Source organism: Lepidochelys kempii, chromosome 8, assembly GCF_965140285.1.
Source record: "Lepidochelys kempii isolate rLepKem1 chromosome 8, rLepKem1.hap1, whole genome shotgun sequence".
Taxonomy (NCBI): Eukaryota; Metazoa; Chordata; order Testudines; family Cheloniidae; genus Lepidochelys; species Lepidochelys kempii.
The window spans coordinates 78,045,994-78,073,743 of NC_136387.1; the positions used below are offsets into that span (position 1 = coordinate 78,045,994).

At 41.3% G+C, this 27,750-nt stretch overlaps 1 protein-coding gene across 3 annotated transcripts; it reads right to left on the reverse strand.

Moving 5' to 3' along the window:
* On the reverse strand, positions 1-27,750 carry LOC140916107 (calcium-activated chloride channel regulator 2). Of its 3 annotated transcripts, XM_073357164.1 has the most exons (14): positions 27,354-27,750; positions 25,882-26,019; positions 24,274-24,424; positions 21,696-21,804; positions 20,406-20,574; positions 19,197-19,424; positions 15,136-15,363; positions 13,920-14,097; positions 11,956-12,062; positions 7,589-7,813; positions 5,433-5,703; positions 2,932-3,102; positions 1,760-1,999; positions 1-773 (listed from the first exon to the last, which is right to left on the reverse strand). In XM_073357164.1, the coding sequence occupies exons 1-14, from the start codon at positions 27,522-27,524 to the stop codon at positions 361-363; spliced, it is 2,799 nt and encodes a 932-aa protein (XP_073213265.1). In that variant the 5' UTR covers positions 27,525-27,750; the 3' UTR covers positions 1-360. The 3 variants fall into 3 exon arrangements, with proteins under 3 accessions (XP_073213265.1, XP_073213266.1, XP_073213267.1); XM_073357165.1 differs by lacking the exons at positions 21,696-21,804; positions 24,274-24,424 and adding an exon at positions 24,182-24,229 and having other exon boundaries at positions 25,882-25,972; positions 27,354-27,433; XM_073357166.1 differs by lacking the exons at positions 21,696-21,804; positions 24,274-24,424; positions 27,354-27,750 and having other exon boundaries at positions 25,882-25,906.

Genomic DNA, 27,750 nt, shown 5'->3' on the forward strand with positions numbered 1-27,750 from the left:
TTTGCATATAGATTTAAGACATTTAATGAGATAATTTAATTACAGATTTTCATCATAGTATATACATAAAAATATGTAATCAAGTGGCATAAAGCTTTTAGTGGCATGAGTTTAGGGTGTATATATGCAGTACGTATAATGTAGTTTTAATTGGACCAGACCATTCAGGCATGCGGTGTACATGCAGTATGATACTACTACTAAATCACAGCATTTCATACTGTTCTGCATTATGGCTTTACAATTATTTTTATACACCCTTTTCTGTACTAGAGCAATTATTTTTATGTAGCTTCTGAAAAAACAATCAAAACAGCTACTAGAAAAATAAGTAGACATCATCCAAACTTTCACCTTAAGTCACAGTAGAGTTGTTGCCGTTTCTGTGATAACCACTTTCTTCTTTTTCTTTAAAGCACATATGGTTGCACTTGTAATAAGGCAAACTGCTGTTAGTAACCCAAATCCAAGCAACGCTATCCTTGAAACACTGTACTCAATATTACCAGTGAGATAATCCATTGGGAGAACAAATTTCACTGCTTGTGCTATATTGGATACATCAGAGTGCAGGGAAGCTTTATCAATGGCACGTACAGCCACATAGATGATGGTGATATTTTCTGTTGCAAAAGCTTCTGGTTTAAATACAAATATTTCCTTGTACCCAGCATGCTGAGGTGTCAGATCAGAAGTATTCACCAGAATAGCTTTATCAAAGTTATCTCTTAGTTCCAGAGGACTTTCACTTGTTCTTATTTCGTAACTTGCAGCTGAAAATGGAAATATGTCAATAGAAATTATACAGCATGTATTTAACCCTGTAATTAAAACTGTTGATCTGTTCCTTTAGAAGCAGTCAAATTGTTAGCAGCACAAGTGAGCACCTATTCCAGTTACCCTATTCAACCATCTGAATAGTGAAGGTTGCATGCTGGACAGATCCCATAACAGAACACTTGCTCTGCTAACTTGAGGGAGACTTGTGGAAACATTTGTGAACTTGAAATCTCACTGAAGACAAAGATTCACAACATTGGAATTAATAGCCAGAATGGACTAATTCTGTCCTCACCCAAAGCCTCGCAGCCCTACCAATTTCACTCAATTCAGCCTAGAATAAAGAAGTAAAATTACAGTAAAATTATTGAGTCAAAGGCTTTCGCTCTTCACTTCACTCTCTCCCTTCACATTTGGAGACACATGGCTCCCTTCTGTGGCTGCTCAGAAAGCAATACAACAATATTGTGAAGGTAAAGCCTTCCATCACAATTGCAAGCACCACTTTTGCAATTCTTTTAAAATGCACTGGCCTAATTAGTCCAAAATCACCCCAAAACCTGTAGTGAAATCCTGGCCCCATTGAAGTTAATGGCAAAACTCCTATTGATTTCAATAGAATCAAATTCCCAAAAATCTTTTGTGTGCTGTGTTTCATGCTGAGTGACAGGAATGGCACATATAGGTCATTTATAGATAGCATACTGGTTCATAATGACCTTTTTTATTTTTTTTTCATATCAACACCATAGAAATATTGGGTAAAAATTTCAGAAAGTTTCTTCACTTGCTCTCATGCTTCAGAAGTATATTGGTTTGCACAGGCAAAACCTGTATGGACACTTGAAAATAAGGTGTGTTTTCTCTGGTTGTGCTTGCAAGTTTTTGTGAGCAGAGTTAAGCAGAACCAGCGAAAATTTGTTTCCATCACTGCAATTTCATTGCAATCAGATGACAAGCGAGAAACCATCGAACATACCTTGCCCCTGGTCAAGATCATCCCCTGATGCTGTCCATGATAAAATAATCATATCGTTGGCTGTTCTGGCATGAAGATCAATAATTTTACATGGTGGAAACACATCATTATGGGGTCTAGTCGGAACTGCAGACATTATGAAGGAGCCTCCTGAGGCTGTTCTGCTGAAGCCACCGGCTCTGGTTTGAATATCTTCATTACTGATAACGGAGGGTCTTGGTGGGTTCATCTGGATCTTACCTACAGCCACATACACAAAAAAAACACTAACATAAAACCTCACCCACAACTGGACTTGTCTCAATATTTTCACATTATTGAGGTCTGAAGATATAATGACCCCATTCTGATCTCACTTATACTGCTGTAAATCAGGAGTAACTCCATTGAACTCAAGTATCAGAGGGGTAGCCATGTTAGTCTGTGTCCAGAAAAACAACGAGGAGTCCGGTGGCACCTTAAAGACTAATAGATTTATTTGGGCATAAGCTTTCGTGGGTAACCCCCCCCCCCCAAACTAGTCTTTAAGGTGCCACCGGACTCCTTGTTGTTTCCATTGAACTCAGTGGAGCTGAGAGACCGGAATCACTCCATAGTATGTGCTCTGTATCTTCAAGAATACTGAATTAATGAGAATGAAAATAATACCTAAGTGAAGTTGTTGGGACTCAGCATAAAATGATAAGTGTTTGACATTTGCTAAACCTTTATAACAATTCTGCATGTAAGATGATTGATTATGATTTTCCAGTGCCATTGGGGTACATGGCACTTTACAGATGTAGAGGCAGGAGAACTTCCAACATCTGCTTTTTTCACAGGCAAAAACATAAATCCGTGTGGATTTATTCCTTCTAAGGTGCCATCTACATTACGAAAGTAGTGTTCTAGGAAATAATGGTTTTAAACTTACTTTAAACACTGATTTAACTACCCCTTTTTTGCTCCTGTGTAGAAAGGGCAGAATTCAGTTAAAACAATTTCTGAAAAGCATCCAAAACTAATATCATCCAGCCGGGCCGATCCTTATACTTATGAAGATCTCTTAGCAAGGATGCCAATGCTGTAATGCCCTTTAACAGTGTTTGAGAGAATGTGATGCAGTTATTTATTCCAGTGTATTCACAATGGAGCTTGTTTTACATGCCTCACCCCGCATTACTCCATCTTACCATTTTCTATGTAACCGGGTATATACATAGAATGACTCCATGGCACTATGGGGTGTGGTCTGACAGTCTTGCTAGCTCGTTGAACACATACTTTCAAGTTGTATCTGCCATTTTCAGAAAAAGAATAGATGTACCTGGAATAGACACCATCATTCTTGACAATGTCTGACCCTAGACAGAAAAAACAGAATGAGCACAAAGAAATTACTGCATTAGTTCGTTCTTCATTGTTAGAAGGAAACTAAAAGGCAGGGATGGAGAGAAATTCTGTTCTGACTTATAACCCATGCAACTCCATTAACTTTGGTGCTGTACAAAATCAGAGAATAATTTTACACAGGCTGTTTATAAAGTGACCAAAAGAATGCAGTCGGAAGCTAGAATGCTTGCTTATCACCCTGAGGGATGTTGACTGAGGGAACAACTGATTTCTCAGCATGGAAGAGTTAAGGTATTTTCATCTCCTGGGCCTATTGCTTCCCAGCATGGATGATCATACAACTATATCATTAAAGCTAAGTGAGCCAAAGTCAGACCACTGTCAGAAAAAGGCCACACGATCAAGCCACACTGCTCAGTTAAAAGACAACTATGCAGGTATTGTGCTTTCAACAGGCACGGTTATGCAACTGGAGGGAGCTCCAGGGAGGTCTTTATTAAAATTCTGCCAAAGATTGAAGGGAGGTTGGGATGATTTTTCTGTTTATGATGGAGTTTATTCCCTTTTTGTATATGGCTAACCCATCGCTTTCGGAGAGAACAGATCCCTGGGCTGCACAAAGAACATACATTTTGCCTTGGAATGCACCACACAATAGATATTTGCAAGAAATTTCCCAGATTACCCCCATTTAAATCTTCATCCACAACCAACACTTCAAAAAACTCCTGTGCTACACTATCAGTTATATGTAACACATTTTTCATTAAGTAAGTATACCCATTTCCATTAAAGCACAGGTAACTAAAGTTTGTGAGCCAATTGGTAGTGCCTTCTTTCTCACTGTTATGAGAAAGAATTGGTTCCTAATTCCCTCACACTTCCTTCCTGTAAGCACATTGCTCGCAGTGTAAAATTTTTATGGGAACCCTTGTTTATTGTTGGTAGCACATCACTGTTGGCAGGTGATGACTTGATAAATATAAAACACTAGTTACAGCCTGTTCTGGAAGGCCTTCTATACCAGCAAAAGACATCCCAGAGCACATTTGTTTCCTTGGCTATACAACATTAAAATTGCTGAAGATGCCAAAAAGCCAAATGTGTGTATGATTCAGTAGCAAGTGTAGTCACACAAATTGCATATAACAGAGGACAAGTCAAGAGCACCATTCACATTAAAATCTTTACTTTTCCTGGGTGCCTCTCACATATAATCTGTGCTTTCAGAAATTGTTACAGCAGATTCAGTTGCCACACACTGCAGAAGCAAGAAGCTAAGTGTCATTTCTGAAGCAACAGCTAGCCACACTGAGGGATATTTGAGGAGGTTGGGGACAGGGAAATAAATAAATAAATAAATAAATAAAGGTCCAGAGGAGAAGCTGCAAACAAACACTTAGGTCTCAGTCCTACAAAGGGATTTTCAGGCATGGGCTCTTATTTCCACATAGAGTCCCAGTGACATCAACTGGATTTTGACTGGGGCCTTAGCTCGAAGGATGACAGCAACGAGTAAATTAAATAAGTGGTGATGTAACTGGGATTAGATTCATCATAGCAGTAAATGCTAGATAATTACACAAAAGAAAACAATGTATAAATCACCTTCCAATTTATAGAAATGTCAGTCAATAAAATTATGAAGTGATAATTACCAACTGTCTATAGAAGGCCTTTATAATAAGTATGGTGCAGCACAGAGATACATATCACTTCACAAAATACATAGACAAAGACTGATTTATCAGTGCCTTGCACCTCACATAGTCATTTAAAGTGGTGCAAAGCAAATGTATAATGGGTGTGAATGCTACTAAATCAGAATGGTGATGTTTTACATCCACTTCACATGGATGCAAACGATTGCACCAGGTGCAAGGCACGGGAGAATCAGGCTCAAGTTTCTTGCCCTGAGGAGCTAACAGTTTAAGGGCCTGATCCTGCAAATACTTATTACTGAGAAGTAATGTGTGTTTGGCGTTATTGGCTCTTAAAGGCTTGATACTACAAGTACAGATCAACATCCATGTCCCTCCATTTGAAGGGGAGTAGAGGACTGGGCCCTCAGTCAAATACAATATACACCAGAACTCCGTTAAGACTTCAATGGGACTATTCACATGCTTTTAATTAAGCGCATGCTGAAGTGCTTTGCAGAATAGGAACCTAAACTAGGAGTAATTTCACTAATGTCAGTTGCACTCATGTAAGTGAGATTGAAATCAGGGCCAATATCTCTCAGCATATTGTTTAAAAATCATACAATGCATTAGCAATTATGATAGCCCTTTGATTTTATTTTGTAAAATTGCAACACGTGTCACAACAGCCTTGTTACCTGCACCATTGTCTAAAAGTCCCAAGACAACTGGATCTCCAGTCCCCGGTTTGATAATGGCAGTTACATTTGCTCCAAGAATAGGTGAAAGTCCTTGACTGACTCGTGCATAAACAACCATCGATCTAGGGTATTCGTTTCTATCACTACTCATGTGGGCTTTCACAGTTATTGCAGGTATAGTAGAGTTTGCTGCTCGGGAAGTCACTGTCATAGTTAGAGCTTGAGGGGACAGGTGAGTATTCATGAGAGCGTAGGTCCACTCCCCAACCTGAAAAACAATATTTTAAAATTAAAGAACCCCCTGTTATACCAACAAAATAAAAACCAGCAGGATCTTATTAAAGGGGAAAAGGCAAAATACCACATTTATTGTGGATACAGAAAGAATCATAGTAAGCAGTTAGTTATAGCTATAACATTCCATTCAATCTCATATTTATTCACACATTCATTCATACAAACACACACACACAAGTTCTGCAAAGTTGTTATCATAGTTACCAGCCTTAGAGTTGCTCATGCCAAGCCACTGGCCAGGTGGCCTGGACATGAGGAGGGAGCAGGGCCTTTTCAGATGCTCATCTGATGCTCCTGGAAGTTGGTTTGCAGAATCAGACCCCAAAGTTCTCACTTTCTAGAGTCCATTTTTATAGGAATTTCTTCCTATGCCAGTCTATGGGAATTGCTTCATCATGCTGTTGCTGAATCAATCAGCAGATGGCACATTCCTGACAGCTCCGTGCTGCTTGATGTTATCTTGTTCTTTGGTTCTCCCATTCTTGAGGCTGTTGGGTGGATTCCAGTCTGCCCTCCAGGGGGTCCTCTGGTTATTTCCACTTGACGCCTTCTTCAGCCGATGGACACTGGATTCTTAGGCTGGCACCTCCCTGATCATTCAGTTATTATCCACACCAAGCATCCATCCACATACATCCTCTATCTCTATTTTAATCACAATTGTTAATACAACAAAAGGGCGGGGATCTCTGGGTGCTGTTTCTGTTGTTACAGAGTATTGCTTTGAGTCTCTCTCTGTGTGAATTGCTTTGAGAACAGACTCTGTCTTAGAATGTACTAACGCAATTAGCAGCTTGCAGGTTTCACACATAGAGGGAGAGAAACAAAAAACAAAACAAAAAACCAAGAGACCTCTTAATTAGTAATACCCTGGAATTTAAACTATGGGGAATCAAACTCATTTGTGATTTTAATACAGAACTTCTTTAATATGATCCAACACCCCCCGGTGATCAAAATTTTAATTTTGGGCCTGATTCTGACATCCTTACTCGTGCTGAGTACCTTACCCTTCCAATTGCCTTGTTTAAATAATTGAGTAAATATTACTCTACATGACTAAGAGTGACAGAATTTGTCACAGAATGTGATTTTAAAAAGCCTTTCACATGAGTAGTTTTTACTCATTGAAGTAGTCTCCTTTGACCTCAATGGATTACTCGTATGAGTAAGGGCTACTCCCGTGAAGAAGGGTTTACAGATTCATGCCCTTCATTGTTATAAAATTCAGCACCTCTAGTCTCATGGAGTCTGAGTGCTCAGAAGAATAATTAGGAAATATATAAAATTTTAACAAAAATCTGATGCACTGGATGTCATTGTTTTAACAAATCTTGTTAGTAACTTTAACATGCATTAATTTTGTGAGTGTTTCAAAAGGAATTACACATGCTGGATTAGTTCAGTCTTCACATGCTCCTTTTCATCTCTCCTTCTCCTTTGTTCTTAAGCCTTTTAACTTGATGTTTTTGAAGTGCAGGTTCTTTTCAATTATGGCTTTGTAAATTTTAACAAATCATTTCAATCCTTTTGGTGCTACATATCAGACAGAGAAATAAAAAGGAAGAAAATGGATCCCCTGCATAGCAGTGAGGGGCTGGGGATGTGGAGGTGAATTCTACTGTAAAGGAAGTGAAAATAAAATGAGTATAAGCTTTAAAGTCTCTTTTAAATCTAAAGAGACCTATTTTTCAGCTCAGTGGGTAAAATAAAAGGTCATGAAATTGCAATGTGGCAGAGTCATCATATCACATTCTGCTCAATTATTCCATATGTGAATGCAATTTAAATAATTCATGTTTCACACAAATTATTTGGTTTTGATCAAATGACAAAAGAGAGAAGTTAATTTCTACCTCTGCAATTCCTGGAATCTGGAGACGAGCTACCTGCAACACTGTATTAACCTCAAAGTCCTTATTGGTGTAGTTTTTTCCATTGGGATCAAGGAGAGTGATCTTTGGTGGTTCAGCGGTCTGCCACGTTACTACAAAGAAGGTATCCTTTCCGACTGTGCTATCAATCGTCACTGTCCTACTAAACAGCTTACAGCTCTCAGTCCTTTCACCAGCACTTTCAATCTACCAGAGAAAAAAAATAAAACCAGAATAACTAGAATAAAAAAACCCTTCCATTTTACCCTTAAAAATAAAATCTGATGCTTAAATAGGACAAAATACGTCGTAAGACATTTGTCTTCATAATTTTCCCTCTTGCTCTGAGCATATTTTAGCAGTAATTCCACTGAAATCTGAGAAGTTACACTGGTATAAATGAAAGGATATTCAGGCCCAATGGCTTTCTTCCCAAAATGGTGCACACAATTCCCTCTGCTAGATGGAATTTCTGACAAGCTCAAATATATGTTGGGATGATCCAGTGGACATAGTGTACTTAGACTTTCAGAAAGCCTTTGGAAAAGGTCCCTCACTAAAGGCTCTTAAGCAAAGTAGGTAACCATGGGATAAGAGGGAAGGTCCTCTCATGGATTAGTAATTGGTTAAAAGATAGGAACCAATGCATAGGAAATAATGGTCAGTTTTTAAAGTGAAGTGAGGTAAATAGTGAGGTCCCCTATCTATCTGTACTGGACCGTGCACCTCAACATATTCATAAATGATCTAGAAAAATTAGTAAAACAGTGAGGTGGCAAAGTTTGCAGATGATTCAAAATTACTCAAGATAGGGGAATGCAAAAGTTACAAAGCTGACTGCAAAAAATTACAAAAGGATCTCACAAAACTGGATGACTAGGCAACAAAATGACAGATGAAATTAAGTGTTGATAAATGCAAATTAATGCATATTGGAAAACAATCCCAACAAAACACATTAAAGGATGGGGTCTAAATTAGCTGTTACCCTCAAGAAAGATCTTGGCGCCACTGTTTAGCTCTCCAAAAACCATCTGCTCAATTTGCAGCAGCAGTCAAAAAAGCTACGAGAATGTTAGGTACTTTTAGGAAAGGGATTGATAAGATGACAGAAAACATCACAATGCCGCTACATAAATCCATGCTACGCCCACACTGTGAACACTTCATGCAGTTCTGGTTGCCCCATCTCAAAATAGATATATTAGAATTGGAAAAAGTACGGAGAAGGGCAACACAAATGATTACAGATACAGAACAGCTTCCATATGAGGAGAGATTAAAAGGACCGGGAGTGTTCAGCTTAGAAAAGTGAGGATATGAGAGAGGTTTATAAAATCCTGAATGGTGTGGAAAAAGCGAATAAGGAAGTGTTATTTACTCCTTCTCATAACACAAGAAGAGGGGTCACCCAGTTAAATTAATAATCAATGGGTTTAAAACAAACATAAGGAAGTACTTCTTCTTTGCACAACACAGAGTCAACCTGTGGAACTTGTTGCCAGGTGATGTTGTGAAGGCAAAAAGCAGAACTGTGTTCAAAAAAGAATTCAGTAAATTCATAGAGGATAGGTTCATCAATGGCTATTAACCAAGGTGGTCATGCATGCAATCCCTAAGACTCTGACTGTCAGAAGCTGGGATTGGATGACAGGGGATGGATCACTCAATACATTGCCCTGTTCTGTTCATTCTTTCTGAAGCATCTGGCACTGGCCATTGTCAGAAGACAGGATACTGGGGTAGATGGACCATGGGTCTGACCCAGCAGGGCCATTCTTATGTTCTTAAAAGACAGAGCTGCTAAAATGTAGCACTCCTTTGTGCAGTGTTATTTGTAATAGGACTTAAGAATACTGTTGCTCAGTCAATTGCAAAAAACTTTCTTTGGCTGTCTAAATATGGAGGAGTTGGTGTACTCGTGTGATCTTTCACATAAGGCAAGTACTAGGGCTGGAAAAGGCCTCTTCTGTTATTAATTATTTGTTGAGTGCTGACAGAGAGCTCAGTGTGGAGTAAGGCATAAAAATAAAGACAGCAGGGAGGAGATAGGTGCCCATTCTTCGGGTGTGCCATGGTTCCTGGATGGTCTTTTTCCTTTCTGTTTACTGTGATGTCATTGTTTAGTTCTCATTAGCCTAATCTGGTGATAATTGGAAAGTGATCAAGGAACGGGGCATTTTTTTCCATTTTGTCTCTGCTGCTGTAGCTGTTTATTAGCCTTATTAATTATAAATTACTATGGAACTGATCCTTGGTTGGTGTAAATCACTATCGCTCCATTTAAGGCCTGGTCTACACTTGAAAGTCAGGGGATGGGATATTTTACCAAAATAGTTATACCAGTACAATTGTAGTGTGGACTCAGTTAAGCTGGTATAAAGGTGTCTTATACTAGGATAGCTTATTCCTTTTCCAGTGTGGGAATAGCTGTATCAGTGTAAACACTTTTATACTGGTGTATCTTCATCCACACTGGGAGGGTAGTTAGAGCAGCACATGTTTTATCTGTCCAGATGCCCATATTCAATGAAGCTAAACTTATTTACACCGGCTGAGGATTGGACATAATTGTGTGTTCAGAATATCCTCCTTTTCTTAGAATCATAGAATATCAGGGTTGGAATGGACCTTAGGAGGTCATCTAGTCCAACCCCCTGCTCAAAAGCAGGACCAATCCCCAATTAAATCATCCCATCCAGGGCTTTGTCAAGCCTGACCTTAAAAACTTCTAAGAAAGGAGATTCCACCACCTCCCTAGGCAACGCATTCCAGTGTTTCACCACCCTCCTAGTGAAAAAGTTTTTCCTAATATCCAACCTAAACCTCCCTCACTGCAACTTGAGACCATTACTCCTTGTCCTGTCCTCTTCTACCACTGAGAATAGTCTAGAACCATCCTCTCTGGAACCACCTCTCAGGTAGTTGAAAGCAGCTATCAAATCCCCCCTCATTCTTCTCTTCTGCAGACTAAACAATCCCAGTTCCCTCAGCCTCTCCTCATAAGTCATGTGTTCCAGACCCCTAATCATTTTTGTTGCTCTTCGCTGGACTCTTTCCAATTTATCCACATCCTTCTTGTAGTGTGGGACCCAAAACTGGACACAGTACTCCAGATGAGGCCTCACCAATGTCGAATAGAGGGGGACAATCACGTCCCTCGATCTGCTCGCTATGCCCCTACTTATAATCCCAAAATGCCATTGGCCTTCTTGGCAACAAGGGCACACTGCTGACTCATATCCAGCTTCTCGTCCACTGTCACCCCTAGGTCCTTTTCCGCAGAACTGCTGCCTAGCCATTCGGTCCCTAGTCTGTAGCTGTGCATTGGGTTCTTCCGTCCTAAGTGCAGGACCCTGCACTTATCCTTATTGAACCTCATCAGATTTCTTTTGGCCCAATCCTCCAATTTGGCTAGGTCCCTCTGTATCCTATCCCTGCCCTCTTATTGAGAGTCAATGTTCTAATACATGCCACTCTTCTGACAGTATCTGCATATTTCCTCCTTTAAATCATTAGCACATTACCTTTAAAAAAGCTTCTTTGTTTTTCTGTATTACAAGTTCAGATTCCTTCATATCTATTTGTATGACAAATCCTTCAGTGTTCAGAGCTTTCTAGTTACACTTTGTTCACTCTTCCCTACAATATCTACTTTATACTGCAGAGTACCAAAGTTGTATTCAATATTCCAGATGCGGGCATAGTCACGTTGTTCTACAGCCATGTTGTTAGTAGTAAGGACGACACTGGATATGATTAAAAAGTTTGATTCAGATGGAACTCTTGGCAATCTATTTCCACACCCTTCTCTGCACACCGACAAAAGAAGCTCATGGTGGAGACACTCCTCTCTCCTCTTGAGCCTCTGTTTGTACCACTAGGTGATGCATGGTGCCTCGCTGAACCTGCTGCAAACCGTTGCACACCTCCATATGAAGAAGTGCATGTGCTCTAGCATGGTGCAGAGCTTGTGGTAAAATGCTAAAGCACAGCACATTGTACAAGAACTCAAAGTGGACAGAACGGTGCCTAGCACAAACCCAGCTAGGCCCATCTGCTGTCCTGTAAAGGTGAGAGTGGTGGTCACAGCAAAGGGAGGGTTAGAGAAGTTTGCTGTGGACTGACATGTAGGAAAGATGCAAAGGGGAAAAAGAAGGGTTTGTGAATTGATCAAAACCTTACAGGAGGTTCAATTCTTATTTAGCCTGAACTGGTTTCTCTTAATTACTACTTCTGTGCCTCTTTCAAAATAAATGTATACAGTATCATACAAAAGTTTTACTAATGCTGCAGTGCTAGTCAATAAACTGGGAAACCAAAGCATTAAAACTGGTTACAAGACAGACCTGAATGGAATGACTGGAAGTATCTCCACTCCCTGATGAAATTGCGCTGAAACCATCAATTAGGTCATTGGAGTCCAGTCTATCTGAGGCAAAAAACGTTAAGCCCCCTGAAATAGAATATGGTTTTTATTTTTGAGACTAACCAATTTATTTGAGCATGAGCTTTCGTGAGCTACAGCTCACTTCATCGGATGCATACCATGAAAACGGTATGCATCCGATGAAGAGAGCTGTAGCTCACGAAAGCTCATGCTCAAATAAATTGGTTAGTCTCTAAGGTGCCACAAGTACTCCTTTTCTTTTTGCGAATACAGACTAACACGGCTGTTACTCTGAAACCGGTTTTTATTTTGTAATAGAAACTCAATTTTAGCTATTGTAGAGTCTTTTGACATACTTGATATATGATCCCAGATTTAACTGATATACAATGAACTCGCCACAAGAATCTTAGCCCAACATTTTCAAAGAAACATGAGAATTGCTACACAACATAAACAGGGACTTTAACAATCTTGTGACTAAAAGCTCTCCCATGGCTTTCAAAATAGATCTAATCAGAGTGACAATCTGAACGTACCATCTCTTAATGACTCTGTTTATTTTAAAAATCGTAGCAGTCATTTTACATTATTTACAGGATGCATTCCAACTGCATTACAGACCCAATCCTCTTAGCCTTACTAAATGAGACAACTTGTGACGAAGGCTTTTTGCATGAATAAGGATTACAGGATTGGACCCTGCTTAGACATTTAGGGCCAGGTTTCCAAAAGTGGCCTCATTTTTATGGACGTCACAATTTTTTTAGTGCCCAGTAGCTTTAGACATATTTGGCCTAATTGTCAAAGGTGTTCAGCCCCCAACGGTCCTACTGATTTAAAACAGAGGTATGGGTGATCAGCACTTTCAAAAGTGACTAATGATTTTGCATGCCTCCATTTGTGAGTGCCCAGTTTAAAACAAAGGGCCAGATGCTGGTGCCCTCACTCATGCTGGTGAGTTCTTACATAATTAGACCCTTTGTCTTTAATAAGGCTATTTGTGTGAGTAGGGATTAGACTATGCAACCCTAACCATGTAATGATGGCTACGCAAAAACTGAGGCACCAAAAATTAATGTTCACTTTTGGAAACTTAGAACTTAGGCCCTGGATCTGACCCTGTAACATACATTCACATGGAATAAAATTCACCTTTGTAAAGAGGCCCAACACAAGGTCTACATTAAATCCCACTTCAATCATTGGGGTGGCCCTCCACACAAGGGTTAATTTCACCTAAGACAAATGGACCTTACTCATACAGTTTGTCTCACTGATCTCAGGCATCTAAGTGGTTGAGATGGAAAATGGAATTTTAAGCTTGAGGCTTCTCTATTCACTGAAATCCAATTTTCATTTTTATATTCTGCTAAAATACTCAGAGTCTAGCCATATAAGTTAGTTAAATAAGCCATCCAATCAAGGAAAAGAAACATTACCACATGACTTATCTATCTTACCAATGCAACACAAAAATCAGTATGTTAAATATTTGGAACGAACTGTTAGTGAGCAATTGTATAGGAATAAGAAAATTGCAAATAATTTTGAATAATGTTTAAATGTGAGAGTCTTGAAGTCTGCTCATGGACGTTTCAAACAGAAAATAAAAAGGGAAAAATTGACAAACTACTCATTATGAATTATCAGCTCAGCTCTGCAAAAGCAGTATTCTTTAGTAGTAGTTCCTTTGGAGTATGGCGAGACTACCTACATAGTTGCCCAGATTGTTTAAGAGAGACAGCTACAACAACACTGCAAACAACCATAGATTGTTTTAAACAAACACAAGAGGGACAGCACCACAGTCAAGCAAACATCTATATATTTACTTAACTTTACTCTGTTTACTTTACTACTTGAGCTAAGTGTTTAGAGGACTGGGGACATGGTTTGTTTAAAAAAAAATTTTTTTTTTACCTGTCTCATGGGCTAATTGTTCAACTTCTTTAGCAGCAGATGGGCCAAAAGCAATGGTGTGAATGATAGATCCACTGTTAATTACGTTAGAAAAGCATTCAATTATCCCACTGTCTTCTCCAGCTGTCAGTAATATAATTTCAGAACCATATATATTTCCTTCTTGGTTTTTAATCACCTGATAATAGAGCACTAAGTATTAATATGAAAAATGTACATTATATGCTCTGCACATTCAGGTACAGGAAAATGGCATTGTAAGAGAAAGTATATCAAAGCAAACATAATGCAAGTGCCCTTATATTCATCAATTTATCTGCATTTGGTATCCATTATGTTATGAAGTGAAGAAATAATATGGGCTAAATTAAGAATGTCCTGTATAGGTAAACTTCAGAAGGAATGAGCACAGGGAACCCCTTCAACTTTACCCCCTTCCCAGTGTACTTGTGCAGGACACAAATACCATTAAATAGCATCCAGGGGTTCTAGGCTTGTTTTCTCTCAAAGGATTTCCATATCAAATGTGCTCAGCTGTTTTTTATTGTATTTATTTTTATCCATCAACACTGCTGACTCTGAATGTCAAGCTGAATTCTTTCCTTTTAATTCACCTCCACCAGTAATAAAGATTTTGCTGGCCAAATTATGACCTTGGCTAAACCCATGCAATCTTCCGTGTGTTTGCATAGGTGCAACTGATTGGAGCTGTTGATGCACAAGAAATAATGGAATTACATGTATTTTAGTCATTAGTGTTGGCAGATATGACTCTGAGTACATACAGGGAGCAGGTCTGCTGAGCAAGTAGTACCATTGCTGTTTAATCACTTGTCAAAGCAGAACTGCACTTTCAATAGTAGATGAAAGAGTTTTGGAGAGTTCAGAAACTTTTCATTTGGGTGATTTCTAGTTTTAAAATTGCATGTTAAAATACAGATCATTAAGCCTCTGAATGACTGTGCAAATGTAAACTAATTAAAGGGAAAAGTTATTTAAAAAAAAACCTAATACCCTGACTTGAAATCTCCAATTTTTATTAATTATGATAGTAGGCTGTAAATGTATGGTATGTATAGTGGAAAACCAATAAAAGTTATTTATAAACATTATAAATCAACAGACTCCATTTGATATTGCAGCAAAAACCCAGAAATGTTCATAATTAGTGACTTCACAAGTGATGCAAACAGAAACAGTGCTTGCACTACTTCACCTCAAATCCCAGCTGCAGACCCACACACACGTTTGTTCCTCCAGTAGGTGCAGCAGTAGGTAGGTAAGAAGCAAGTTCTTTCCGTATGTCTTTGTTGACTATTTGACGCAACTGACTTCTGATTTCTCCTTCGTTATTGAAGGTGACAATACCAACATAGGAATTGTCTTCAACAACTTGCAGTAGATACAATTCTGCTGCCTGACGCAGTCGATTGATCCGATCATCCTACATATAAAACGTTCAAAGCAAACAGTGCTATTAATAATTCACAATAATGAAACCGGGCACTTCTAAATTATCTGCTGAAAAGGACAGCATCTTAGAGAAAAACAGCATAAAATACTGCATATTCAAAAACTAGTTTCAATTTAGAATAAAAGGTGCGCTGGGACAGGCTCTGCATGCCATACCAATTATTTAAAATTACAAAACCAAATTTGCAGATCCATCAGCTTTACCTAGCAGCAGGATAGTCAAATGCTAAAACCCCCTATGTCAGCCTATACCCCAAAGGCAGGATGAAACAAATGAGCCCTGCAGTACGAAGTCTGGTACAGGATCAGCTACACAGGCAATCCCTGTTCCGCTTACGTTAACGGAGTCAATGGAAATCACAGAGCTGTAACAGCCGTGGTTCGGCTGGAACAGTCCTAGGTATTTACAGATGGTCCCAGCTGCCTGCTGTCATGTTCAGTGAAGAAAAGGGAGTTAGATTAGATATTGCCTTAGCAGGTTTCTTATTCAATGAGTAGAAGGGCAGCCATGGTAGAGTCGTGAGAGGCTGGCTGGTGGGCTGATTGCAGGAAAGCAGCTCTATTACTCAGGATTCCTGCCTGTAGTAGTCCAGTTAAACAGTGAGAGGGAATCAGTTGAGATGGGAAGGAATTCCTTTCTTGATTGGAAGCAAAAAAATGGGACCCTAAGGGATTAAAAGTACCCCCATACTTCCTCGTACTCCAATGGGCATATCTTCTATCAACATGGCAGCTGACCCTTCTCCCTCACACACAAAACACCAGGGGGAACAGATTCCAGGGCAAGGTTTTCTGGGATTTGTAGTTCTACTTTATTAAAATTAGCAGTGGTAGGAGTATTGTGGCAGTGCCTATAGGCCCCAGTCAGAAAGCAGGGCCCTGTGCTAGTAGGCACCCTATATGCATAACAAAAATACAGTTCCTGCCCCCAACAGAATTTACAATCTAAGCATATTATGAGAAACAAGAGATGTATAGAACAGACAGACAGTGGGGACTCAAGGTAATGGTGAGATGAGTGTGGGTAGTGCTAGCAGTCAGGAGTGCCAGGCTGCTACAGTTCTCAGGGTATATTTACAGTGCAGCTGGCATCATGTTTCCCAGCTCCAGTAGACAGACTGGCTGAGATAGCACACTAAAAATAGCAGTGTAGCCAGGGGTAGCTAGGGTTGCCAGGTGTCCGTTTTTTGACCGGAACACCCTGTTGAAAAGGGAGCCTGGTGGCTCTGGTCATCATAGCTGACTGGGCTGCTAAAAGTCCGGTCAGTGGGACAGCAGGGCTAAGGCAGACTCCCTGCTGGTCCTGGCTCCAAGCGGCTCCCGGAAGTGGCCGGCATGTCCGGTTCCTTGGTGCAGGGAGTGGCCAGGGAGGCTCTGCATGCAAACCCTGCCCCGAGCGCCACCCCTGCAGCTCCCATTGGCCGGGAACCATGGCCAATGGGAGTTGCGGGGGTGGCTCCTGCAAGGACAGGCAGCACACACAGCCATCTGGCCACCCCTGCACCTAGAAGCCGGACATGCCGGCCACTTCCGGGAGCTGCCTCTGGTAAGTGCTGCCTGGCTGGAGCCTGCAACCCTAACCCCCTCCCACACCCAAACTCTTTCCTGGACCCCACACTCCCTAATCTCCTGCCCCAGGTCGGAATCACCTCCTACACCCAAACTCCCTCCTGGAGCCTGCACCCCTGCCCAGCCTGGAGCCCCCCCCCCTCGTACTCCAAACCCTTCATCTCTGGCCCCAACCCTGAGCCCACACCCCCAGCCAGAGCCCTCATCTCCTCCCACACCCCAACACCCTGTCCCAGCCCAGGGATCCCCACTGCACTCTGAACCCCTCATTTCTGGCCCCATCAAGGAGCCCTCACCCCCAACCAGGGTTTTCACCCACTCCCAGACCCCAGTCCCGTGTCACTTTCATTGGGCTGGGGGTGAGGGTGGGGGAGAGTGAGTGATGGAGGGAGTGGGGATGGAGTGAGCAGGGGCAGGGCCTCGGAGAAGGAGCACAGCAGTGGTGTTTGGTTTTGTGTGATCAGAAAGTTGGCAACCCTAGGGGTAGCACATATCAGGCTAACCACCCAAGTAGGTACCCAGAGAGTCTGGGCAGGTTTGTACTCAAGTCACTAGCCTGAGAGGTCACATGTGCTACTTCCAGCTACACTGCTCTGTTTATTATGCTATTTGGAGCAGAGCTTGCACGTGTCTCTCTGCCTAAGATGGGAAGCACACTTCCAGTGTAGACGTACTCTTGGAAGAAATGGTAGCCTGTTCCAGCAACCCCCCACTGGCAGGAGAGAGCCCAAGAGAATGGCAGCAACCATAAGTGGGAGCCTGAAAGAATAGCAAGTATTATAAGAGTTCTGCATAAAAGCCATGTATATCTGTCTATATGTCAGTGGTTCTCAACCTGCAGCCCAATGAGCACACAGCTGCACCCCATGTGACATCCCCAGGGCTATACAGGGAGTATCACTTGTGGCCCACATAATACATTGAGGGCCACCCACAGGGGTAAATAGGTTGAGAACCACTGCTATATGCAGATAGCTTATATATAAAGGGCTTCCTAGCTGAGCTCTTAACAGGGGGAGCCACCTCAGGGCTAGAAGTGGGACTTAATTTCTGCTTCAGAAATCTTTTGAAGCAGAATATTTTTCCACCTTTTGGATCCAATTACATCCATAACCTGGAAAATGGGGCAACGGGTCACGCATTCTAAATCCAAACATAGCCAACATTTGAACGGGTTGGTGTCAGGGAGGTTATACATGAGAGTACTGGTTCGGGTTCCTGTTTATTTGGGGGAGTAAAGAGAAAAGGAAACATTTTTAAAAGTGACCTTAGATCTTAGGTGTCTCTTGAGTGCCTGGTTGTGACACCTTGGGCCTGGTTTTCGTAGATGGTAAGCACCCATTAAAATCCAAGAGAACTTGTGACTTCTCACCACGACTAACAATATCTTGCCTAAAGTTGGACACCCAAACACTGAGGCTAATCAGAGGCTAATTTTACATTTTTATCACAGTTTTCAGTCTTTGAATTTCATTCTCCCATCTAGGACTGTGCACCCCTGCCCTGTAACTGGGGCTGGAAGCAGCCCCCACCCTGCGGCTTGGGGCGGGGAACGCTGCAGCTGGGCTGTGAGCCCCTGTCCAGGAGCTGCGACCAGCTCGAGAGCAGGAGCTGTGTACTCCCCATGGCTGCGCCCCCCACTGTGTTCCAGCTCCGCGGCTTCCATCAGGGGCTGCAGCGGGACCGTGCACCCCCCTTGCTGAGTCCCAGGGCCATGCGCCCTCCCCCACCCCACCCCACCGCAGTTGGGTCTTGGCAGCCGCGCACCCCCAGCTGACAACTGCAGCCAGCTCCAGAGTGGGGGCTGTGTGCTCCCCATGGCTGCACCTCCCGCTGCAGCCACTGGAACTGGAGCTGTGCCCCCCGCCATGGCAGGGAGGGGGGGCTCGGCCTGTGGGTCCCCCCCAGACTCTATTCCTCCCCCCAACTTAGCCCTGATCCCGGTTATTTTTAGTAAAGTCACAGACAGGTCAGGGGCTCCATGAATTTTTGTTTATTGCCTGTCCCTCACTTTTACTAAAAATAACCGTGACTAAATCTTAGCCATAATAATCACTACCATACACGTTTTTTTGTTGTTTTTTAAATACGCGTGGGCACGCGCAACAGGATTGAAAATTTCTTCAGCAAAAATAGTCCCAGATTAGTATAGATTAAAGTGTTTCAATGCACAATGTAAACAAGTCAAATGTGTTTACAATAAACAGATAGAAATATTTCTGAGGGACAATTTACCCCATTCATGCTGTGGGAAACATCAAGAACTAAACAGATCACTCGGTCTCTCTTCTGTAGCAATGAGAAGGTAGGAGGAGGTGGTAGGCTGATGTTGGTCCTTAGAAGGGTGTTATTAAAGTCCATAGAGCTTATTATTACATCCCATGTGCTTCGATAGTTGCACATTCTGTTTTGCAGATTGGGAGCTTCTCTATTATGGTTACTTTCATTACAAAATTCAACCACCTAAAAGTGGGAAACAAATAAATAAAGCCAGCAACACAAGAATACAAATACTGATGTAAGAAAAATAATAATTTGGACTTACATAGTGCCTTTTACTACAGGAGCCAGGAGCACTTTCAGTTAACTTTATTATATCTGTTTTACCAACGCAATAACTGAGGCACTGACACGGGTTAAACGAGCTACCCAAATTAGCAGCAGAGTGTGGCACAGAACCTAGAAATTCTCTTGTGCAGTCACGTGCCCAATCCACTAGACTATTGCAGCCCCACAGAAAGGCCTCTGACCTAATATTACTGCTTAGGCAGTGTGTTTCCCTCTCATGTCCAGCATGCCAGTGCCAGGTAAGAAGCATTATTTAAGACATCATGAGTAAACAGAAAATCTGAGCCCAGTCCTTATTTATGCAAAACTCCAATGAAAATCACTGGAGCTTTTGCCTGAGTAAGGATTACAGAGCTTAGCTCACGAAAGCTTATCCTCAAATAAATTGGTTAGTCTCTAAGGTACTCCTTTTCTTTTAACTTTACTTATATAATCCTAGTTTAGTGACATCCACAAATGCATACAACGTACATTTCTATAACAGTTTGAAAAGTAGAGTCTGATTTGTGAAATATACCAGGGATCCAAAAGATAGTCCATAATAAAAATGTAGAATATCATATATAATTGAGACATCAGTAGATAGAAAACAGTTCAGGATTCATTGGTAGCAATGTTTTTAATAGTTTGTTTACTGAGATAAAGGTTTAAACAAACTTAGCATTTCTAAAAGAAGGATAAAGTCTAATGTTTGCAACTGTAGAGTGGATTGTAGAAAAATCTGTTTTTATGTGATTATACTTACAGATGAAGAAAAGGAGTACTTGTGGCACCTTAGAGACTAACCAATTTATTAGAAGGGTGTTATTAGAAGGGGTACTCCTTTTCTTTTTGCGAATACAGACTAACACGGCTGTTACTCTGAAACCTACTTACAGATGATAAGCTTTGCATGTACATTATTGATGACTTTGCAGTTTGAGTTCTCTCAGGAATAAATGCACATCCTTCCTTAAAAAGGCCCGTCAGCTCATTAATGACACAATTTCCTTCGGTGCAGGATTTTTTTTCACAGACATAGATCCCTGTAAGGTCAGCTGCACACCTGGAAATGAAAGAATATTTATAATTTAGAACTTCCTGACTGGAGTTAGGCCCCAATTATGGGTATGAGGGGAACCCTGACTTTAATGATACAGTTGTCCACTGGGCAGAGCCTAATTGCAGGATCATGGCCTTAATGAGTTACACACAATGAATGTGTTTGAAGAGGTGTTTTTTGTAGAAATGTATTCCATAGCATAGCATGGAATACACAAGGAAGAACCAGTTCTACTATTTTTGATTCCTCAGTCACTCTAATCCATTGAGTGAATCAAAAATATTAATCTTGCAGAATTTATTCTTGCTTTTCACGCATTTCATGGTGAATACTTCATTCTGAAAAGTGACTGTCTTAAAATGGCTTCATGTGGATTTATGGTTATAGTCTCTCAATGACTTCCAGATAAAATGTGCTAGTTTTAACAAGTAAAAACATGTTGCTGTTTTTTCTAATCCAGTCCTGGCATACGGGAAGAGAGGCAGCATGGAGAAAAAAGATGAAACAGAGACAATCCCACTGGGTAAGAGCAGGTCACGTAGCAGTGATGGTACCAGTTCTGAGGCAGTAATGAAAGAAAAGGTGAGGAAAAACTAGCCCAGCACAAGAAGCTCTGGAAGAAAGAATGGAAAGAAAGCCTGCAGAATATTGGGAGGGATTAGAGAGAAGACAACTAGGAAAATGGAAAGAGAAAAAGTGGGAAGAGAGAAAAGGAGGCAGCAGAGAAAAGGAACAGGCAGCGGACAGACAGTCAAATAGCTGGGTGCGGGGGGTGTGACAGGAAAGGGAATTGCTAAATCTCTGCTTCTCCAGACTGAGAGTAATTCTGAGTCTTACAGGAACAATGCAGTAGAAAATCAGGCTCTGTGTCCTTGACAAACCACGAATCACAACAGTGTTAAGAGAGGAAAATGCAACGTGGAGCAAGGAAAGGAGAATAATTAACACAATTCATATGCACTAATTAGTGTAGGTAGGATATCTTTATGTGGGGTGAAATGGGCACAAAGAGAAAAAGAGACACTTGAGAAGTTTACAGAAACAAACCAGATTGGTACCCTACTGAAACCCATATTTCTAAAGCCATCAGAACTGGAATTTAAAAGAGTAAAATGATCGATTACCTTGTAACTTTAACTTGATTTTGTCCAGTTATATAGAAAGGCTTTTCATTATTATACTCATCAAATACCCCCCATCGAAGGTGGGCCCATTCATGGACAAAAACTCTACCTGTGGGAATAGTACACGGAAAATGAAGGGGTACTGTAAGATGTATTCTAGTTGTTTGTCATTGCAGATCACTGTACATAAAACCAACCAGCAAAGATCAGAGAATCATAGAATATCAGGGTTGGAAGGGACCTCTGGAGGTCATCTAGTCCAACCCCCTGCTCAAAGCAGAACCAATCCCCAACTAAATCATCCCAGCCAGGGCTTTGTCAAGCCTGACCTTAAAAACTTCTAAGGAAGGATGTATAGTAACGCTCAGAAGTGTTGAGTACCCAGCAAATCCCACTGTAGAACAGTGAGAGAGTGGGTGCTCAATATTTTTTTAAAAAAATCAAGACACTTATATTGGTGCTTAAATATGGCTCACTTTAGACACTCTCATTTGAAAATCTTGGCTTTTATTTCTTTGAAAATCACCTTCTAAGTTTACTATATATCTGGGCTTGCACTAAACCTATAGTGACACAGATGTGCAATGAGAGGGTTTTTTTTAAATATGCATTGAAAAATTGTAAGAAGGTGCACAATAAACAGTAATTAAAGACTTAAGGTTCCTGATGCATCCAAGCACCAGTACTTGATTTTCTGTTAGGTGAACTGAGTTCTCTAGGTGCCGAGGGAATGGGACAAAAGCAAATCCCTATACAATTTTAACAGGGTTTGCAAGTAGTTCTTCCTAGAGAGACATCTGTGAAACATTTGCAGCAAAGGGTTCAACTGTGCAATTTTCCATTTTTTTCATTTTATTACGAATTCAGACATGGTACTTATGTGTAAAATTTGCACACATTTTCTTCTGAAAATGGGCCCATTGCAGAGCTAATTTGGCTTTGAATTTTCCCATCTATTTGATGGAAAAAAGTCACTGAACTGAAACTCACAGAAAAGTTAAATCTCTCAGTCAATCTCTCTGCAATGGGCACTCACTCATCCCCACGCTCATCATGTGAGTTCTGTGTTTGGGGAGCAGTCTTACCCAAAGTGAAACGGAAAAAAGTTTTCAATAATTTCCACAGTTTTCACACACCATTATTCGACTGACAGACTTTCTTCAGAAGAGAATTGCTCAAAAAAACCCCAACCAACCAAAACAATCCAAGTTCAGCTTGGGCTCTAATTTTCCATGCTTGAAAGAAACAGAGAGGTTAATGGCCAGATCCAACTCCCATTGAAGTGACCCCAAGTTAGTTGCCTCCTGTGAGTCAAAGGCAGACAGTTTCACACCCTACCTTGTGCTCATGATAAAATTAACTTGTCTTCAGTTACACATATATGATATTTTAGATTACTAGTTAAGCTTTTTCATGTATGCTTAAATATATAATGTGATGCAAATGAATTAATATTACTATGACAACCTTAACTTCAGCATTCCTTGACTTCTTAACGTTCATGGACTCAGTCTTGCAAACCCTTACTCAGGCACTCACATAAGTGATTGCAAAGATGATCACCTGGAAACTCACAAGTGGCACAACCATGAATCATGAAAGTCAATTATTAGGAGGAGAAAGAGGTAACATTGTCATAGCCAGCTCAGTAAGTACTTCTCCAAATCCTACTTGCATTAATCACATAAGTAGACCCAATGAAGTCAGTGGGACTACTCAGCATTTTTAGTCTGATGAATACTTACCTATGTCATTGATACCATTGCATTCAATGTGTGCTTTTGCATTTAACAAAATTAACTTCAATGTCCCATGTAATGAGTGGATAATCTTGATAAAGATAATTTTTGGAATACTATCAGTTTTCCATATTTATAATTGGTTGGACGTCACAAGTGGTTGCTGTGTTATTGTAGTCATGTTGGTCCCAGGATATGAGAAAGACAAAGTGAGTAAGGTAACTTTTACTGGACTAACTTCTGTTGGTGAAAGAGATAAGCTTCTCAGAACTCTTCTTCAGACCTGAGCTTAAAAGCTTGTCTCTTTTATCAACAGAAGTTGGTCCAGTAAAAGAAATTTCCTCACCCACCTCATCTCTGGATTTCATCATGTCATATGATTTTTAATAGGGATGATATAGGTATATTTAAGCATGCCCTGGCGCATAGAGAATCAACTAGATATATGACCTCACGTACATTTCTATGATTTTTTGGCCACACGTTTGAGGAGAGGCAAACCTGGACTATTGTTTAGCTACTCTACATAAAGTGTATTTTTGGGCGGGGGGAGAGGGAGAAATATTATTTCAGTCCTGCAAAGTGCTGAGATCCTAATAACCTACTTCACAGTGGTGTGAGGCATTATTAATGTTTGCAAAGCAATTTGAGATCTTCAAATGGAAGGAGCAATACAAGTACCGAGTATTATTACGACTCTTGGCATACTTAGTAATTGCACTTCAACATGCGTGAAAGTGACAGCACCTATTGTATAGAGAATCCTCACAGATACACCTCTTTTGCTGAACACAACTGAGAATAAAAACAGAAAATTAAGAATGATTTAGTTAATTTACCCCGTGATCCATAGACATCAATCAAATAATCATTTACTAGGAAGTTAGGGGTGAAATGTATATATTTTCCCATGCTTCCACATTCTCCATATTGTAGGGTATATGGCTCATCTCCATGTTTCCAATAAGGAGCAGCAACTATGACCTCTGCCTAAAATTACAAAAACGTCATATTTAATGAATTAAGTGTAATAATATTTTGTTCTGTGTAAGTACAGCGTCTAGCACAAAGGGGTCCTGGTCCGTGACTGGGACCCTTAAGTGCTATTACAATACAAATCATAAACAAAAACATTCGGAGTCTTACTTTCATTTACACTAAGGCCACGTTACACCTTTCTGGGAGAATAGAGGGGCCTTAAAGTGGGAGAAAATTACATTTATACTCATACTCAGGCCTCCTTACATGACTACCGTGTGTAAAATGGACTTAAGGCAAATAGGAATCAGTCACTGTACATATAGCAATAACCAGAGACACCACAGTCCAGCAAATACTTCTATAACACGTGCAATTTTCTTGATAATACTCTTTTCATACTTGTTTCCTTTCTAGTATGTAGCCAGTTTCTTCCTTTCAAAAGTGCTATTTTACACTTTCTATCTCTCTGTGACAGTAGAAACACATTAACTTATTTTGGAAATCATTTTAATATTATTTTTGCCTAGTATTGATAACATTCATTCAAATAATTAGCCAAACAAGTTTTTCTTTATTTTTCTCTAATATTCCCTCCCCCCCAGTCAGAAAACATATGCCAAGAGTAATAAGCAAACCTTTCTCTTTGTGAGCCCCCCACTCACCGCCGCCAACCTGCTATTAAAACTCCATGGACCACCCGTGCCACAATAACTGGTTTTCTGCATATAAAAGCCAGGGCCAGCATTAGGCAAGCAAGGCAACTGCCCGGGGCCCCATGCCACAGGTGGCCCTGTGAAGCTAGAGTTGCTCAGGCTTCAGCTTCAGCTCCGGCTTTCTGCCCTGGGTCACAGCAAGTCTAATGTTGGCCCTGCTTGACAGTCCTCCCTGAAACCTGCTCGCAGACCCCCAGGGGGCCTTGGACCCATGGCTGAGAACCACTGCTGTATAACACTGGTAGGGAAGATTGAAGTTGCCCCAACTGTAGGTACAGGCAAACAAAAACATCCAGAGAATCTCTGGGTTTAATGCTATCAAGGGGCATGAAGGAATGTGCACAAACTACAAACTTAAGTGGGATTTACAGAACAGCAAGCCTGCCCACTGGGTGACTTTTTACTTGTGAATACTGATATAGTCCAGAGGTTTTGCAGGTGAGCAGCATCCTCAGCTGGAGACAGGACAGTCAAGGGGAAGTCAAATGCAGAAATGCCTTAATGAGCCTTCATTCTTGCCATCCAAATAGTCAAGAGTGAAAGAAGGGGTCAAGAAGAGGAGCAAACAGCAGGTCCTTGGTGCTGTGACATAGCTTTTGCACACTGCGGGCGGAGGGTGTGTATCTGGCATGGGGAGGGGACAGACTCAATGGTGGAAATGGATGTTTAGAGTCCTTGGGGTAAAAGGAACATTCACGTTTAAAACATGCTCATGACGGTACTTCAGTTTCTAAGACAGGCTTTAAATATTACCTTTTCATATGATTCATGTTTTGGTTTCCCATAATTGTTTGCTTTCCATGTAGCAGGTATTAAAATCTTTATATTCTGGAAATAGACTCTTCTTTGTGTAGCATTGAACAAATAAAAAGAAGCTTCAGTTATCATTTCCTAGTAATAAAATGAAATAAAAAAAAAACAGTAAACTTACTGGAGTCACTAGGGCATTAGGTCAGTGGTGTATGTTACTATGCACAGCAAGAGCTGTAGAAAAGTTACTGGACAATCAGAAGAAGAAAATATAATGAGGCTACTTCACATTTTTATAGCGTTTTCATCCAAGGATTGCCATGTGCTTTCCAAACGTGAATGAAATCCCACAGCACCTTTGTGAGGTTAAACTAAATGTTGTTCTTGTCACTTTACAGACTGATAAGCTGAGCCACCTAAGGATCGTAACAAGGCTACAGAGGGAATCAGTGTCAGAGCCAGAAACTGAGACCTGACTCCTGCTCCTCGGCTTCACCCACTAGTCACACCACCTTATGGTGATAAGTACAACTGCAAACAATAAAGCGTAACATTTGTGCAACTTGCCGGTATAAATTAAGCTTGAACAGTCTCACTTAAAGTCAGTTTTATTGAGACAGGTTATACACACATACTGCACTGGACTTGTCTGGACAATTATAATTGCCTTAACTTTCACAATATCAGTCAGGAGTGGAACGAGGAGAACAACTGGCTTTGGAGCTGTTACTGCAGATTCCCTTTCATGTTGAAACTCTGGACCTGTTGAAGGCCCCACCTTCTCAGATGAACACCAGGATATTAATATAGCAGCAACGCGCTGGCAAAATACTAAACGCATCATAGACTCACAGAGTCTAAGGCAAGAAGGGACTGTTGTGATTATCTAGTCTGACCTCCACTATAACACAGGCCATAGAACTTCTTCACTATGATTCCGAGAGCAGATGTCTTTATCTAAAAAAATTGTGATACCCTATGTCCTGGGCTTCCGCAGGGCCACCCCACGTGCATTTTATTTGAATCTATACCTAGGCAATAACTTCATCAACAGAAACACAGTTACTGGTGTATTACTGCACATGGCTTTTTTTTAAAATACCCATCACCATTAATGTCAGGAGTTTGCTTCATTCCTGTGAGCTTGCGACAAGGAATTCCTTGCAGCTTTCAGTGAAAAATACTTTGTGAAAACCTAGGGGAGGGTCAGACTTTTCAAAAACAAAACCGCTCAGCTCTGACATTTCTGCAGCCCACAAGGGGAGGTGAAGGCCAAAGGGGGTGTAAGCGAAGTGAGCCTGTGTGCCAACAAACGGACTAGTCCAACCCAGCATTGCACTGGCTTGCTGCTGCTGCCTTACCGAACTGGTGCTACTCTGGGGGGTGAGCTATAGGACTGTTCAAGCTGCAGGGAAGCCGGTTTGTATTGCGGGAGGCGCTCGAGCAGAACTGAGGCCTCACGCGGGGCCTCTTACCTTGATGCTTGCGAGGAGCTTCTGGTCTTCTGGCACCTGCGGGTTAATCGCAACAAGCAGCCCATCGTAGCCATTGCCCCGCAGCAGCGCCGCAGCGCCCCGGCCCGCCGCCAGAGTGAGCAGCAGCGTCAGCAGCCAGCCTGCCGCAGCAGCCCCCTCTCCGCAGCTCATCCCGCAGGCTCACACCCCGCACACTGGGCCTCCTGCCTGCAAGATGCCGAGCTCATTAGCGAGGACTGGGGAGGAGCGCGGCCCCTCTGTGGAGCGGGGCAGGACGGTTTAGGAACTGGCCCGGCTCACCTCACCCTAGGCTGGGCTCCTAACCTGCTCGCCCGTTTTTCTCCACTCCCTCCCGCAGTGGGAGCAGCAAGAGAGCATCTTGCTAACCACCCCCGCC